This window comes from Malus domestica, chromosome 09, assembly GCF_042453785.1.
Source record: "Malus domestica chromosome 09, GDT2T_hap1".
Taxonomy (NCBI): Eukaryota; Viridiplantae; Streptophyta; class Magnoliopsida; order Rosales; family Rosaceae; genus Malus; species Malus domestica.
In genome coordinates this window covers 12,314,160-12,329,537 of record NC_091669.1, presented here as the reverse complement: position 1 = coordinate 12,329,537, position 15,378 = coordinate 12,314,160, and the positions used below count along the sequence as shown (strand labels likewise).

General features: G+C 37.6%; 1 protein-coding gene across 1 annotated transcript; it reads left to right on the top strand.

Annotated features, from left to right (window-relative positions):
- Positions 1-12,181: 12,181 nt before the first annotated feature.
- LOC103443317 (UDP-glycosyltransferase 90A2-like) lies at positions 12,182-12,658 on the top strand. Its single transcript, XM_008382132.1, has one exon. The coding sequence runs from the start codon at positions 12,182-12,184 to the stop codon at positions 12,656-12,658; it is 477 nt and encodes a 158-aa protein (XP_008380354.1).
- The last annotated feature ends 2,720 nt before the right edge of the window (positions 12,659-15,378 follow it).

Below are 15,378 nucleotides of genomic sequence, written 5' to 3'. Positions count from 1 at the left end.
ATAATAATTTCAACCACTCATCTATTTATATTTTATTTTGATTTTAGATACTGTTTGAGGTAGACTTGTGCAATTCGAAGATTCTTGCTTATGTGAATAAGAAGATGGGGAAGTTGTACTCCCAGTTTAGGTTTCGGTTGCATGAGCACTACTTATCATGTGAAACACCGGCGAGAGGACGAGCTAAGCTGCCTGAGAAGTCATTATGGAATGAGAGACCAGTGAGTCATTGGCACTGGTTGTGTGATAATATTTACACCAGTGAAGTCTTTTTGGTATGTTTCTGTAGAACATTTTCTTATTTATGTTATCTTGCTGCAACACTTTGCCATGTTTCTTATTTATGCTTTTTGGTATGTTTCTGTAGAACATTTTCTTTATTTTTTTTAAAAAAAAATTCCTACAAATCATAGTCTACAATATGATTTCTTACTATATTAAAAGAGATCAACACATGATCTTCTTAGAAATGTAAAGAAAATAATAAAAACAAAAGAAATCCACTACCTCAAATTCACATTGTGGTAATTAAATTCTTTTAACGTACTTAGAAAGTGACCTAGGACTATTATGAACCTTTTTAGTAATTTCAATGACTTTTCAACTCCATGTCAGTTTGAGATCAAATTTTTATATTACAATTTACACATTGCAAATCATGCCATATATTCGTGAACCTGACCCAAAGTGTGATGTGATGATAAATACTTTAGAACCACTCATGGATTCAAGGTGTTTCATTTTCCTCTTATGTATAATGTTGCTACAAGTAATCCTCATAATGGCATTCAAATGTAGGATGTTTCCAAGAAAAATGCTGATAATCGAAAGAAACAAAAGTATCATCACAAGGGGGCAAGGCCATTCATCCAACATGCTAGGAATGCTCACAAGGTAATGAAATTAAATTACATATAAAATTTAGTGTGTAATTTTGATATGCTCATGTTTGGATATATTTTGTTTTGAATATGAGGAGTAGAAAGGAGAACCATTTTCTATGATTGACAATTGGGGGGCTCTCCACAAAAACAAGAACGGCCAATGGATAAATGATATTGCTCAAGAGAAATATGTAAGTCACTTTTGTGTATGAATGTGGTATTTAGCAATTGATCAATATTGAATTCACATTTGTGTATGGTGTTCATTGCTATAAAAATGATGTTACAAGGTGACAAGTAAATATAACATAAACTAACATTATTATTGTTAATTATAAGTGATATTACTACTCTAAGAGTTATAAGGTATGACAAATTTTCACTTGAACTATGTTTACCATTTGGTTTCTTTTCATCCATTGAGCAATTAACGCTCCATCTTTTCCCCTAGAAAGCAAAAGCACCAAAAGAAGTTGAATTCTTTACATATTACTATTGTTTATATATTACTTATTTAGCAATTGATGAATATTGAATTCACTGTTTTAGTATTATTGGTGCTATTTGTTATGTAAGGATAAGATGAAAAAAAAGAAGGATGAAGTTATGGAGAAATTGATCCAAGAAGCACCAGATGATACTCCACCAGATTCTCTACAAGTTCCATTGGATGATGAGTTTGGCATCATGGCTGAGAACCTTGGGAGGAAGGGAAAATCTGTTAATGGTGTAGGTATTTTTCCTCGTATGGATACATCTGATTATGTTTCTTCAATGCCTTCAAGTTCTGAGTTAACAGAGATGAAAGATCAAATAAATCTTCTATCAACTAGTTTCATCAACTTGGAAAAGGAGAATAAAGAGTTGAAAAAGAAGAATGATATTCTCATATTACAAGTGAAAGCTCTTTTAGCAAAGAAGTGTCAAGGCATCAACAATTCTATAGGTACTGATGATGATCTTTCAGATGTCGATGGTGCATATGCTGAAATGGAAGACCTTGGTACGGATGAAGACTGATTTATATTACAAAGTCTTTTATTGTTATCTAGTTTTAGTCATGCACATGGTAAAACTTTTTGGTTAGCTCCTCAGTGTGTTAGATTTCTCTTTTGTTAGCATCCCAACATGTATAGAGGAGTTGGTACCCTTCATGATGAACTTACTGTTATCTAGCTTTAGTCATGCACATGGTAGAACTTTTTTGGTTAGCTCCTCAGTGTCTTAGATTTCTCTTTTGTTAGCATCCCAACATGTATAGAGGAGTTGGTGCCCTTCATGATGAATTGCCATTGAGCTGAGATGGGACACTAAAATTTAGATTTTTTTGGGATTTTTATGTGAGTATATGAAATGTACTTGATGTATGTGCCTAAGTAGTTTATTAATGAAAATGCAATTAACCGAAGCATTACCTTATATTTGACATGAATTGTAATTCTATTTTATAAACAGGGAATTGTAATTTCACATTATAAACAGGGAATATGTATTGGTCTATCACATATATTTCCAAAATAGGTATTTTATTTTGACATAAATGACCCAGGCTACGTCACAAATGGAAGAAAAATGTGACGCTTTCAGCGTCACTTATCTATTTCATAAGTGACGAATTATCTAGGTCACATAATTTATTCTTTTTTATAAACAATGAATTGTAATATCATATTATAAACAGGGAATATGTATTGGTTTGTCACATATATTTCCTAAATAGATATTTTATTTTGACATAAGTGACCCAGGTTGTGCCATAAATGGAAGAAAAATGTGACGCTTTTAGCGTCACTTATCTATTTCATACGTGACAAATTATACAGGTCACATAATTTATTCTTTTTTATAAACAAGGAATTGTAATATCAGATTATAAATAGGGAATTGTATTGGTTTGTCACGTATATTTCCAAAATAGATATTTTATTTTGACATAAGTGACCCAGGCTATGCCACAAATGGAAGAAAAATGTGACGCTTTCAGCGTCACTTATCTATTTCATAAGTGACGAATTATATAGGTCACATAATTTATTCTTTTGTGACGCCTTATCCGTCACAATTTCCTATTTTCATAAATTTGAACCAGTATTAAGTGACGAAAGCAGTGTCACATATACTAAAAATATGTGGCGCTTTTAACATTCGTCACTTATACTTTCCGTGACGCGTCATAGGTGACGCTTGCAGTGACGCTGTAAAAGCGTCACATATTATCAAATGTGACGCATTTTTATTTTCTGTGACGAATATATGTCGTCACATAAGCCCTGTTTTCTTGTAGTGATTGACGACATGTTTGCGTTAGCAATAGCCACTGAAATTATATTAAGTGATGATATTGAGCCCCGCTATATTGATGAATGCAGACAGAGACAAGATTGGCCTAAGTGGAAAGATGCAATCCAGGCATAATTAAATTCCGTGGAAAGACGAAGTGTTTTTGGACCAGTAGTCCAAACTCCGCCTGGTGTGAACCCCGTAGGTTACAAATAGGTATTCACAAGGAAACGCAACGAGAAAAACGAGATTGCAAGATATAAAGTACAACTCGTTGCACAAGGTTTTTCACAAAGACTTGGAATTGATTATGAAGAGACATATTCTCCTGTAATGGACACAATTACGTTTCGTTACTTAATAAGTTTGGTGATTTAAGAAAAACTTGACATGCGACTTATGGATGTCACCACCGCGTATTTATATGGAGAATTAGATACATACATATATATGAAAATCCCAGAATGACTTAAGTTGCCTAAAGCAACTAACAAACCACGAGGTATGTTCTCAATCAAATTAAGGCGATCACTATATGGGATGAAACAATCTGGGCGAGTATGGTATAATCGTCTCAGTGATTATTTGATTAAAGTATGATATGCCAACAATGTCATCTGCCCTTGTGTGTTCATTAAGAAATCAAATACTGGATTTGCAATAGTGGCAGTATACGTCAATGATATGAACCTAGTTGGAACCCCTGAAGAGCTCAACAAAACTATTGACTATCTGAAAAACGAATTTGAAATGAAAGACCTTGGAAAAACCAAATATTGTCTCAGCCTGCAGATTGAGCATTTTGCTAATTGAATTTTGGTCCATCAATCAGCTTACATTGAAAAAATACTGAAGCGATTTGGCATGGACTAGGCTTATCCACTTAGCACCCCGATGGTAATTCATTCTTTGGACATTAAGAAAGATCCATTCCGTCTAAAAGACGATGATGAACTGGTCCTTGGTCCAGAAGTACCATATTTGAGCGCAATAGGTGCTTTATTGTATTTAGTACAATGTACGAGACCAGATATAGCTTTTTCAGTTAACTTGTTAGCTAGGTACAGCTCTGCTCCAACAATTCGTCATTGGAAGGGAGTAAAAAATGTTCTACGATACCTTCATGGGACAACAGATATGGGTCTCTTCTACTTAGACAAGCCCATAAATGAACAGATCCTTGTTGGATAAGCAGATGTTAGTTTTCTCTCCGATCCGCATAAAGCCGACTCACAAAATGGATATGTGTTCACTTATGGAGATACTGCAATTTCATGGCAATCAACGAAGCAAACGCTAGTTGCTACATCTTCCAATCACTCGGAAATAATTGCTTTACATGAAGCAAGTCGTGAATGATCTTAGTTAAGATCAATGATCCATCACATTTGGAATTCATGTGGTCTACCTTCAAAGACAGACACTCCAACTGTCATCCATGAAGATAATGCAGCCTGTGTCGCCTAGATGAAGGAAGGATTCATCAAAGGTGATAAGACTAAACACATATCTCCAAGATTTTTCAGTGCACATGAGCTTCAAAATGGTAAAGTTATTGAAGTCAGACAAATCTGTTCCAATGAAAATTTAGCAGACTTGTTCACCAAATCTTTACCAAAGTGCACATTCCAGAAGTTAGTGCAGGGAATCGGATTACGTCGGCTTACAAATTTGAAGAATGCGGAATCAGGGGGAGATACAATTCAGGGGGAGCATCCATGATACATGCATGTTGTACTCTTTTTCCTTCGATTATGATTTTTCCCGCTGGGTTTTTCCTATTAAGGTTTTAACGAGGCAACATAAGCATGCTCAACACCATCCAGGTAAAGTTGTACTCTTTTTCCTTCACCATGGTTTCTTTCTCACTGGATTTTTCCAAACAAGGTTTTAATTAGGCAACTGATGTTGATATGTGGGCATCCAAGGGGGACTTTTGTTAAAAAGTGGGTATGTTTACCCACATGTGTATAGTAAAGTTTCACATGCTAATAGTAAATTTTGTAAGTTTTTGTTGAGGTGCTCTATAAATAGAGCACTTCGGTTGTTCAAAGTGTGAATAACATCAAGAAGAGAAAATGAAGAAATATAATACTCTTAGTATCCCTCATTTTCTAATATCTGCAATACTTTTGTCAGTGTGATATTTTACACCACTTCGTCCTCGCTCTTAGCAAAAATTATTTCTCTACTTTTGCCTATTTATAACACTTGAAAGTATTCATTTTCTTCCTGAAGTTGGCATGTTTGTGAAAAAAACGTAGTGTTTTGGTCCCCATATCTCGACCAATTTACCCTCGAACGCTGCTGCCAATAAATTTCTTCCTGTCTCATCCATTTCGTCGGCAACAACCTGTCTAGACCTCCTCAGTGGCTGGCTGCAAGTGCAGATTTTCAAGACTCGTCCATGCATCCTGAACTTTCTTCTTCACATTCCCAAATTTTTCTATCGACCATCCTCTCAAAAGACAAAAGCCTTGCACATTTAGAATAAAGAAATTAGGTTCATATCCCTCTTTTTGCCACTCTATTGATTAAAATCTTATTCATTTTCAATTTTTTATCAAGGTCATTAGGTATTAATAAACGTCCTTAATTATTTCGATAATAAAATATTTTTTATTTCTAAATATATTCATTTAGTGTTAGAGATGTTAAATTTGGGCTATGGAATCATTGGCTACCTTGCCACTTGAGCTTTGGAGTGAATTGAGCGAGTCAACTAAGTCTGGTATCATTCTGGTTTTCTACACAAACTGGGCAGCAGAAAAAAAAGATTGGAATCATCAGGTACTTCTCGAGTACAAGCCTATTTTCGGGGCGGAATGAAGTTGTTAAAGTTCCTCATTCTATTGGGCCTATTCCATTTAGTATGGTTATCCCATTCACATATTTCGGGTTGTAGATTGCTCAGGCTCTATGTATTTAGTCTCTTTTACTCTTTTGGAGGATTATGAATGAAAATATAAATGTTTTAGTTCATCTCCTTTCCCCTTTTCTCTGTACTTCTCCCTCTTTTCTTCCTTTACGATCATTGATCCCATAACATTCGCATTGGAGTGTACTGCAATCAACACTCCAATCCGATTTTTCAATCGATATATTCATCATGCTTTCTTTTCCTCCTCAAATTACGTTCTTGATGAAATTGAAGATTCAATCCGCGACTGTGAAGTGTACATCGATGGCAAGATTGACAGTATATGAGTATTATCAGCAGAAGTGGGCAGAGGCAGATAGACAGATTCAACAACAGAAAGTGAAAATTTTATAACCTTTGAGGTTTATTTGTAACATCGAATTTGAGACAACTAGAACAATATAAGTCTCATCCCATGAACCAAATGATCGTGCAATTAAATTACAGTATTGATTAACATATGAACAACAAAGAATAAATCATAAAGACAGTAAACTGACCTGCAGACATATTCGTCGATGTAGAAGCCATCTTTACAATCGCACCAAACCTTCTCTTCTCTGCAAAACTCAATGCTCTCCCAAGAATAGGTTATTGGTTCAAAAGTGAGAGTGTTATTTGTGAGAACAGTGGCTTGTGCTTATATTACAATCCAATAAGGAATACCATTCCTCATACCAGAATGAATTCTATACTTGTGCAAATACAAGAGTTCTCAATATCCCAATCACAACAGGATTTACTCTAGCCGACATGACTAAGACTTCTTTATGATAATATTGATTATCACAAGACATGAAAGAATCATACTCATACTCTAACATTATTTACATAAAATCCAATACAATTGCACCTCCAGTACTCCAACTAGCAAGTAGGTAAATCTGTTCCTTAACAAGTTACTGCCTTCATTTTTGCCAAAACTTACGTTCACATCCATAGGCAAGGAACATGAGAAAGATTAATACGTACATAAGTTTTGGTACCTTATTTTATTCATAGGTATAGAAGTACATAACTTTAGGTACTTTATTTTACTCATAGGTATAGAAGTACCGGTACGTAAGTTTCGGTACAAATGTATTACATAACTTTCGGTACGATTGTATCGATACAAATGTGTTGTTACAAATGTATCGATAAGTAATTATAGTATCTAAACATACATATGTATGTAATATGCATATATAGAAGTATGGAGAAATTTACATACAATAAAAAAAATATGATAATACATGATAAATAACATTTTTACTAGGGGATTATAAATTTTAGGGCTTCAATAAGATTGTTTTTAGATTTTAACCTGAATGGTTTTCAAAATCTAATATAAGTTCTTATTTTTAAAACTTACCATATAAGTAATTATAACACATTTGTTATTTTTGTTACCGTTCGAAATTCTTTACCCATCCATAATAAATGTATTTTTTTTTGTGCTCCAATCATATTAATAGATAAAAATTTAATAAAAAAAAAATTCTTATTATTACAAAATTCAACAACAAAAAATAATAATTTATACATAACTTTTGGTACCTTATTTTATTCATAGGTACGGAAGTATTGATACATAAGTTTCGGTACAAAAGTTTCAGTACATAAGTTTAGGTACTTTATTTTACTCATAGGTATAGAAGTATCGGTACAAATGTATCCGGACATAACTTTCGGTACCTTATTTTACCCACATGATTCTCTCGGGAAGTACGCATGCAGAGCTCCGATGTAGGTGTTCACACCACCACCTTTCATAGGGAAGTGCGTTTTGTTGCGGCTCGGGGCTTCACACCACCGCCTCCAATGGAATTTCTTCAACGACTCTATTGCCTTTGATGGCTTTGTTGCTGATGGGTTCACTCACCAGCTTTCTTTGGCTTGTGATTATTAAGGGTACAAATGTAATACAGTTAGTAATATAGTTAGGTAGTTAGTATTTGGTTAAAGTAGTTAGGATTTCTTTATAAATAGTATGTGTAACCTTCATTTCAGTAAGTCAATACAAAAACCTATTTCTCTCTAAACTCTTTCTCTAAAATCTCTCTTGCTTCTCTCTGTCCTCTTCCTCTGTACCAATCTTTTATCTTTGCAATGTAGTTAATATGGTATCAGAGCCACCAAGGCTCACGCCATGGATCTTGGTGGTCGATTCTTTTTTCTATCTTTCTTCATTACTTTCTTTCGTTTTCGTGTATTTGATCGTTTATGCTTCCGTATTCATAGTTTTTTTTTTTTTACTTTTGGGTCTCTGGATTTTTCCTCTCCTCTTCCTTCACCTTCAGAATACCTTCTTCATCTCGACGGCGACGACGAGAAGCACAGCCGCCCGATCATCAGCAGTGAGCAACTCGATCCTGGCATCGGCCTCACACTGCTCGACAATCTTGGAGTGTTCCTCAGAATTTAGGTCTCCAACACCGAGAAACCACTCGTCTTCTACGATAATCTTGCTAAGAAAGTCGGCAAGTAAGTACCTTAAGTCATGTTCACAAGGTGTTCGAAGAAAAGTCTGAGAGAAAAAGTGTGGTACTCGAATCTGTTTCTTGACGGACCGATTTCGATTCACGGTGTTCTTGGCCCGTAGCTTTGGATCTGAGAGATGTTAATCAGGGTTGGGCTACAAAGGTGTTCGACGGATTGTTCGTGAGTTGCGTTCAAAGATTTGATTCGTATCAAGTGATATTGTTCATATATCTCATACGCTTGGGTTGTGCACAATATATTCCGATAAGGTTTTTCTGGATCTAGTATTCCTGATTTGAGGTGATATATGCTACATTCTTGGATTTGTAGATTTTGGATTATGGTTTCTTCTTGGTGTTGTTTGCATATTAGCTCTCTGTGCTTCTCTGGTGTTATTTGATCCATGTTCTGTTCTCTGTTCCACTACTTTGATGATCTGGTGAAGCTGCCAATTCCCTGCAAAAGTGTATGTTTCTTTGATTTTGTGAAGTAGTCGATTGATTTCTTTGAGGCACGAAGCCATTTCAAGTTTGTTTCTTTGGGCACAAAGCCATTACTGTTTGTTTGCGGCACGAAGCCATGTTTTCTGTATAGATTAGTTGATTGAAGTTTGCGGCACGAAGCCATGTTTTTTGTATAGATTAGTTGATTGAAGTTTGTGGGCACGAAGCCATGTTTTTTGTAAAGATTAGATGATTAGATTTGTAGATGTTGAAAGGCTTGGTTTGCAGGGGGTTGTTCTTTGCTAGCTTAAAACGAATCTGAGGTGCGCGAACAAGAGAGATCATCCAACTCGAGAATTGAAGGAGAAACCGGAGAACCAGAGAGCAAGGAAAAGTAGTTCTCATGTGCACTTTGATGAAAGCAATAAGACGATCAGTGGAACTAATCAAGATCAGGAGTACAAGAGTGGCATTGACCTTAATGCAATGCCAGTGGTATTCATTTGTTCTCCATTGCTGAAAGCTTGAAGCTTGCATGATTGTAGAGTTTGCTGTGTTGTGTTTGTTAAAGGTAAAGAGTTTGTTGATCTAGAAGAACAAGAAGTTGTGTATGACGGAATACTACGTGAAGATCAGAGACTTATTAATGACATATGTAAACATAATGATGCTGTCTTACATCTGTTGTTTTGGAAGTCTGCAAAAGTTAGGGCCAGACCAGTTAAGAAGAACTTTGAACTGTCAGTTGTGGCACCATAGTGGGAGACTGCAGTTGAGAAGAAACTGAACCATTTATCCATATTTCGGTGTTTGCTATTTGCGAATCTGCTGCAATCTCACACTGGGATACCCCAGTTGAGATTGAGGGGGAGTATTAAGGGTACAAATGTAATACAGTTAGTAATATAGTTAGGTAGTTAGTATTTGGTTAAAGTAGTTAGGATTTCTTTATAAATAGTATGTGTAACCTTCATTTCAGTAAGTCAATACAAAAACCTATTTCTCTCTAAACTCTTTCTCTAAAATCTCTCTTGCTTCTCTCTGTCCTCTTCCTCTGTACCAATCTTTTATCTTTGCAATGTAGTTAATAGTGATTACTGTTCTCACGGCTTTGTTTCTGAAGAAAAAAAAAAACATATATTCCCTCCGTGCATATATTTAATTATCTACAATTTTTCTCCATCTTCTTCTTACATTTTCCACATGCATATATATTTTCTAGTTAATAATCAAGTAAATGTTCTGTAGGTGTACAACAACTCGAAGAAAAATTCCAGCTTGATCCTTTATGCAAAATACCGAGGGATTGCGACCAGTTGGGTTAGCATTGCCAATGCATCAAGGAAACCTGTCACTGTTCATGAATAATTAGAGACGAAGAAAAACTGTCACATGGAAGGAAAGAAAGACTCTCACGAGGGAGGGAGTTACAGAACTCTTGCCGATTACGATTTTTCTGTCTCTGTCGCTACTAGGGTTTGGCATGCTCAAGCTTCGATCCATTTTATTGTAAATGAAAAAAAAAACAATTTGGATTGAATATTTACAGCAAAATCCTGCAAGGAAGATGAAGAGCACGATAATCAGAGCTACTTTCAGCGAAGTTTTCATCCCTTCAGTTTATTTGACAGCAAGGGCTAAAGAAGTTTGATAGTTCTGCAATGTGCTGTTAAAATTATCCTTCAGTATAGTTTTCTGGAAACATACGATTATATAGAGCTTTAAGTTTAACTCCATCTTGGTTGAATGTAAACAGGTAAAAAATTAGGTGTTTAAATTTAGTAAGATATGAATTAAAGATATTCTCCAAAGAGCTTGTAGGATACCAAAACAACGCTCCACATCCTTCCTACACCCCTTTTGACATTTTGTGAAGTGTTTTTCTTTTTCACTCTATGGATGTGGCACTGTTTTGACAAACGTTGACAACATGATCAGGGAATATGTTGTTGAGAATAAAATAATCTTCAAAGAGATCTTTACCTTGTCTTTCCCTTTTTCTATCGAAGTTTGCGGCATGTCTCGATTTGGCTATCTGACCCACAACTTCCATGACATGGCGGGAATATGAGGCCCTCTGCCTTATGGTCATCATCCTCATCCTCCTCATTGCGAAAGCCTTATCTCCACCTCCACCTTCCTCGAGATTGACCAATTCTTCCTGTTGTGTCAACAATCTTTTCTGTTGCTTCTCAAATTGTTTATACACTCTCCTTGAAGAAGACATTGTAAAAAAAAAACTCAAGATTTGAAAACGATGAAGAAGGATTCTGAGCTAAAAAAGAAGGATTGAGTTTGATGTGAGGATGGATGTAGAGATGTAGGGTTTATATGGACAAAAAAAAGAAAGGATGAGGTTCTGGACAATGCCACGTGGCACTTACAGATTGATTGAAAATTTTATCAAAATCTTGGCTAAATTATTGCAAACCGGAAGTGACACGTGGTGCGTTGGGATTGGTTGAAAATCTTATCGGAAATCTATCCACAAAATAGTACGTTCGGATAATGACACGTGACGTAATAAGATTGATTGAAAATCTTATAGTAATCTTGGCTAAATTATTGTAAACAGATAATGACACGTGGCACGTCGGGATTGGTTGCAATCTTAGCGGAAATCTATTCACAAAATAGTATGTTCGGATAATGACACGTGGCGTGACGAGATTGGTTAAAAATCCTATCCGAAATTAAAACTATTTTATTTATTTATTTCTTTATTCTTTTATAAAAAAAATTTAAAAATTTAAAAATGGGCTGGGTGCCAGCGCATTTTGTAAGGGTGGAGATCGTTTGTGCCAATGCATTTTTAGACTTTGTGTCATCACATTTTTTTAGGGGTGGAGATGCATTTGGCCTATTACTTTTCATTGGGGTCTATCATTGTTCACTGAGTAGATAAATGCTTTGGGTGCTATCACATTTGTATTAGGGGTGGAACTGCTTTGATGGTTGACGGTGGGTCCCGCCAACTTTTGTGTAATCTCAGACTTTTTACTCAGTTGGACGTTGGACACGTGTTCCACCTGCCGTGTGGGATGGATAGGTTGCTCACGTGTCTTCTAAATGACATTCCGCGTGTCGTGTGGCATCGAATGAGTTGACCACGTGTCTAACATTTGGCCATAAGCAGGATGGATCTGGTGTGGTGACCTATGTGTCATTTGGTACACAAACGCGATTCTCGGATGATCAGATGGACGAGATCGCTTACGGGTTGGAGATGGGCGGGTGTCGGTTTATATGGGGCGTTCGATCAAATACGTGGGAGACCAGATGAAGGGTGGGAGAGAAGGGTAGAAGGGAGAGGGTTGGTTGTACGTGATTGGGAGGAACTCAGTGATGGAGAGCTTGTCAGCGGGAGTCCCACTACTGGTTTGGCCAATGGGAGCAGAGCAGAGCAACCACTGAATGCCAAGCATGTTGCAACGGGACTGAAGGCAGAGCCGATGGTTAAACCAGAGAAGATCACGACCGTAGATCGCTACGTGATTTGTGATGGAGTGAAGGAGTTGATGGAAGGTGAGAAAGGGAGGACTGTGGAAAGGGCAGGAGTACAGGGGACCATGGCACGTCGTGCCGTGGAGAAAGGTGGATCGTCGGATACGAAATTGGATGAATTGATCAAATGCCTCATTGCCAACCAAAAGGAAATAAAATTCTAATACTGACAATCTGACCAAAATGTTCGCCTTTTAAACTCAATTGTTGAATTGATTAGTTTTTCAGTATATTGTCAATCTAACAATAGACACTCAAAATCACGTTAAACTCAATTGTTGAAATGATTAGCATATAAGATAAAATTCTCTGAAATACCGACTGATAATTCACATTAATAATTTGGTTTTGTATATTGACAATACTACCCTGAGTCACCTTTTTCACTCCTGACAATTCAAAACAGCTGCATCAGGGGCTGCAACGGTAGTTTCACGATACAACAACAACAACAACAAAGCCTTTTCCCACTAAGTGGGGTCGGCTATATGAATCCTAGAACGCCATTGCGCTCGGTTTTGTGTCATGTCCTCCGTTAGATCCAAGTACTCAAGTCTTTTCTTAGGGTCTCTTCCAAAGTTTTCCTAGGTCTTCCTCTACCCCTTCGGCCCTGAACCTCTGTCCCGTAGTCACATTTTCGAACCGGAGCGTCAGTAGGCCTTCTTTGCACATGTCCAAACCACCGGAACCGATTTTCTCTCACATTTCCTTCAATTTTGGCTACTCCTACTTTACCTCGGATATCCTCATTCCCAATCTTATCCTTTCTCGTGTACTCATACATCCCATGAAGCATCCTCATCTCCGCTACACCCATTTTGTGTATGTGTTGATGCTTCACCGCCCAACATTCTATGCCATACAACATCGCTGGCCTTATTGCCGTCCTATAAAATTTTCCCTTGAGCTTCAGTGGCCTACGACGGTCACACAACACGCCGGATGCACTCTTACACTTCATCCATCCAGCTTGTATTCTATGGTTGAGATCTCCATCTAATTCTCCGTTCTCTTGCAAGATAGATCCTAGGTAGCGAAAACGGTCACTTTTTGTGATCTTCGCTAGATTGCTCCGGTCATTAGTGTGGATAAGTATATAAATGGATAGAGATAGGAAAGCAATCACAAGATGTACGTGGTTCACCCAGATTGGCTACGTCCACGGAATAGAGGAGTTCTCATTAATTGTGAAGGGTTTACACAAGTACATAGGTTCAAGCTCTCCTTTAGTGAGTACAAGTGAATGATTTAGTACAAATGACATTAGGAAATATTGTGGGAGAATGATTTCGTAACCACGAAACTTCTAAGTACTAGAGTGTGGTATCGTCTTGACTTTCCTTATCTGTCTCATAGGTAGATGTGGCATCTTCTCTGGAAGTACTCTTCCTCCATCCAGGGGTGGTATCTGTAACTGGTGGAGATGCACAAGGTAATGTATCAATGTCACTTGAAGCTTACTTGTAGTTTCAGGCTTGGTCAAGCGCTATACAAACCATGTAGTAGGAGTCCCCCAAGTCGCCGAGCTAGGGGATCTGCTGAAAGAGGTGACAGACAAGGTAAGCAATCAGAGCTCCGGCTAATTGTTCACATTCTCCCTATCTTGCAGGCAGCATGAAGGATAAAGAGAAGAAAAATGAGAAGAGATGATATGGGATACTTTTGCTTTTGAAGAAGTAACTTTCCACAGGCTTATTCTTGAACTGGGCTGGAGGGTTTTCTGGTTTCCTCCAGAGATAAGGCCGACTGAAGAATTTGAGGGTCAAAACAAGTCCATCAAATCTAGAGTACGTTCGACCCTGCTGATATGGGATACTTTTGCTTTTGACAGAGTAATGGATGTATCGGCACGTGTGCTGTTACGCTTGTCTCCACATGTTTCCTTGTATCCTTCTCACTTGCCCTATTTGTTCCTCAGGCAGATGCGGGATCTTCCCTGGAAGCATAAGATGTTGAAGATGAGTACTCAAGAGCAATGCCAGGTAAGTAATCAGGTAAGGGGTTCCAAGCAGTCAGTTCCTGGCTGGAAGCTTGATTCCAAGTGTTGACTGATTGCTCTCTTTCTCCTTGTCTTGCAGGTAAGAACAAGGCCAAAGGAAAAGACAGGGAAAAAGCATGATATGGGATACTCTTGCTTTTAACTCTGATGATATGAGATATTCTTGCTCTAGTATAGCTTGTTTACAGAGGTATTATCGGGGGGAAAGAAAGCTGAATATTTCGAAAGGCTTCGTTGGGAGTGCCCTCTCAGATAAGAGGAAGGGTTGAGCATTTTTGCAGGTCTGCATGTCCGTTCGGGATGGAGGTCGACATATATAGGAGTCTCCCTAACATCAAGTAATAATGCTATTCCTTTACCCTGCTTGGTCATAGCACGGTAGTGGGAGCTGCCAGCTTCACAAGTTTTAACTCTGTCAGAGCACTTTGAAAAAGTGGTCTGTGGTATCTGGAAAGCTGATGTTGCGTGTGAAGATTACAGACAAACTTTATCCAAGGAGATTCAGCTCTTGAAGTTGGGAAAGTGGTGCCTCTTCGGTTTTCGAACAAGCAATCCTGTCGGGGATCTGGCTCTCGAGATTCGGAGAACGATGCCTCTTCGATTTTTGAGAAAGCAATCCTACTGGGGGTCTGGCTCTCGAGATTCGGAGAGCGGTGTCTTCGATTTTTGAGAAAGTAATCATGTTGGGAGTCTGGCTCTCGAGATTCGGAGGGCGGTGCCTCTTCGATTTTGGAGCAAGCAATCTTGTTGGGAGTGTTTTCTCGAATGTGAGTAAAGGTTGGGCATGTTTGCTAGTCTACCTTGCCACGAAGCATAGAGGTTGACACACAGGGACTTTCCAATTATCCAGCAGTGGTACTGTTCCTTTACCCTCTCTTCGATTTT

Excerpts from the sequence above, each read along its gene's own strand:
- LOC103443317 (XM_008382132.1), top strand. The coding sequence starts at position 12,182 with ATGATCAGATGGACGAGATCGCTTACGGGTTGGAGATGGGCGGGTGTC.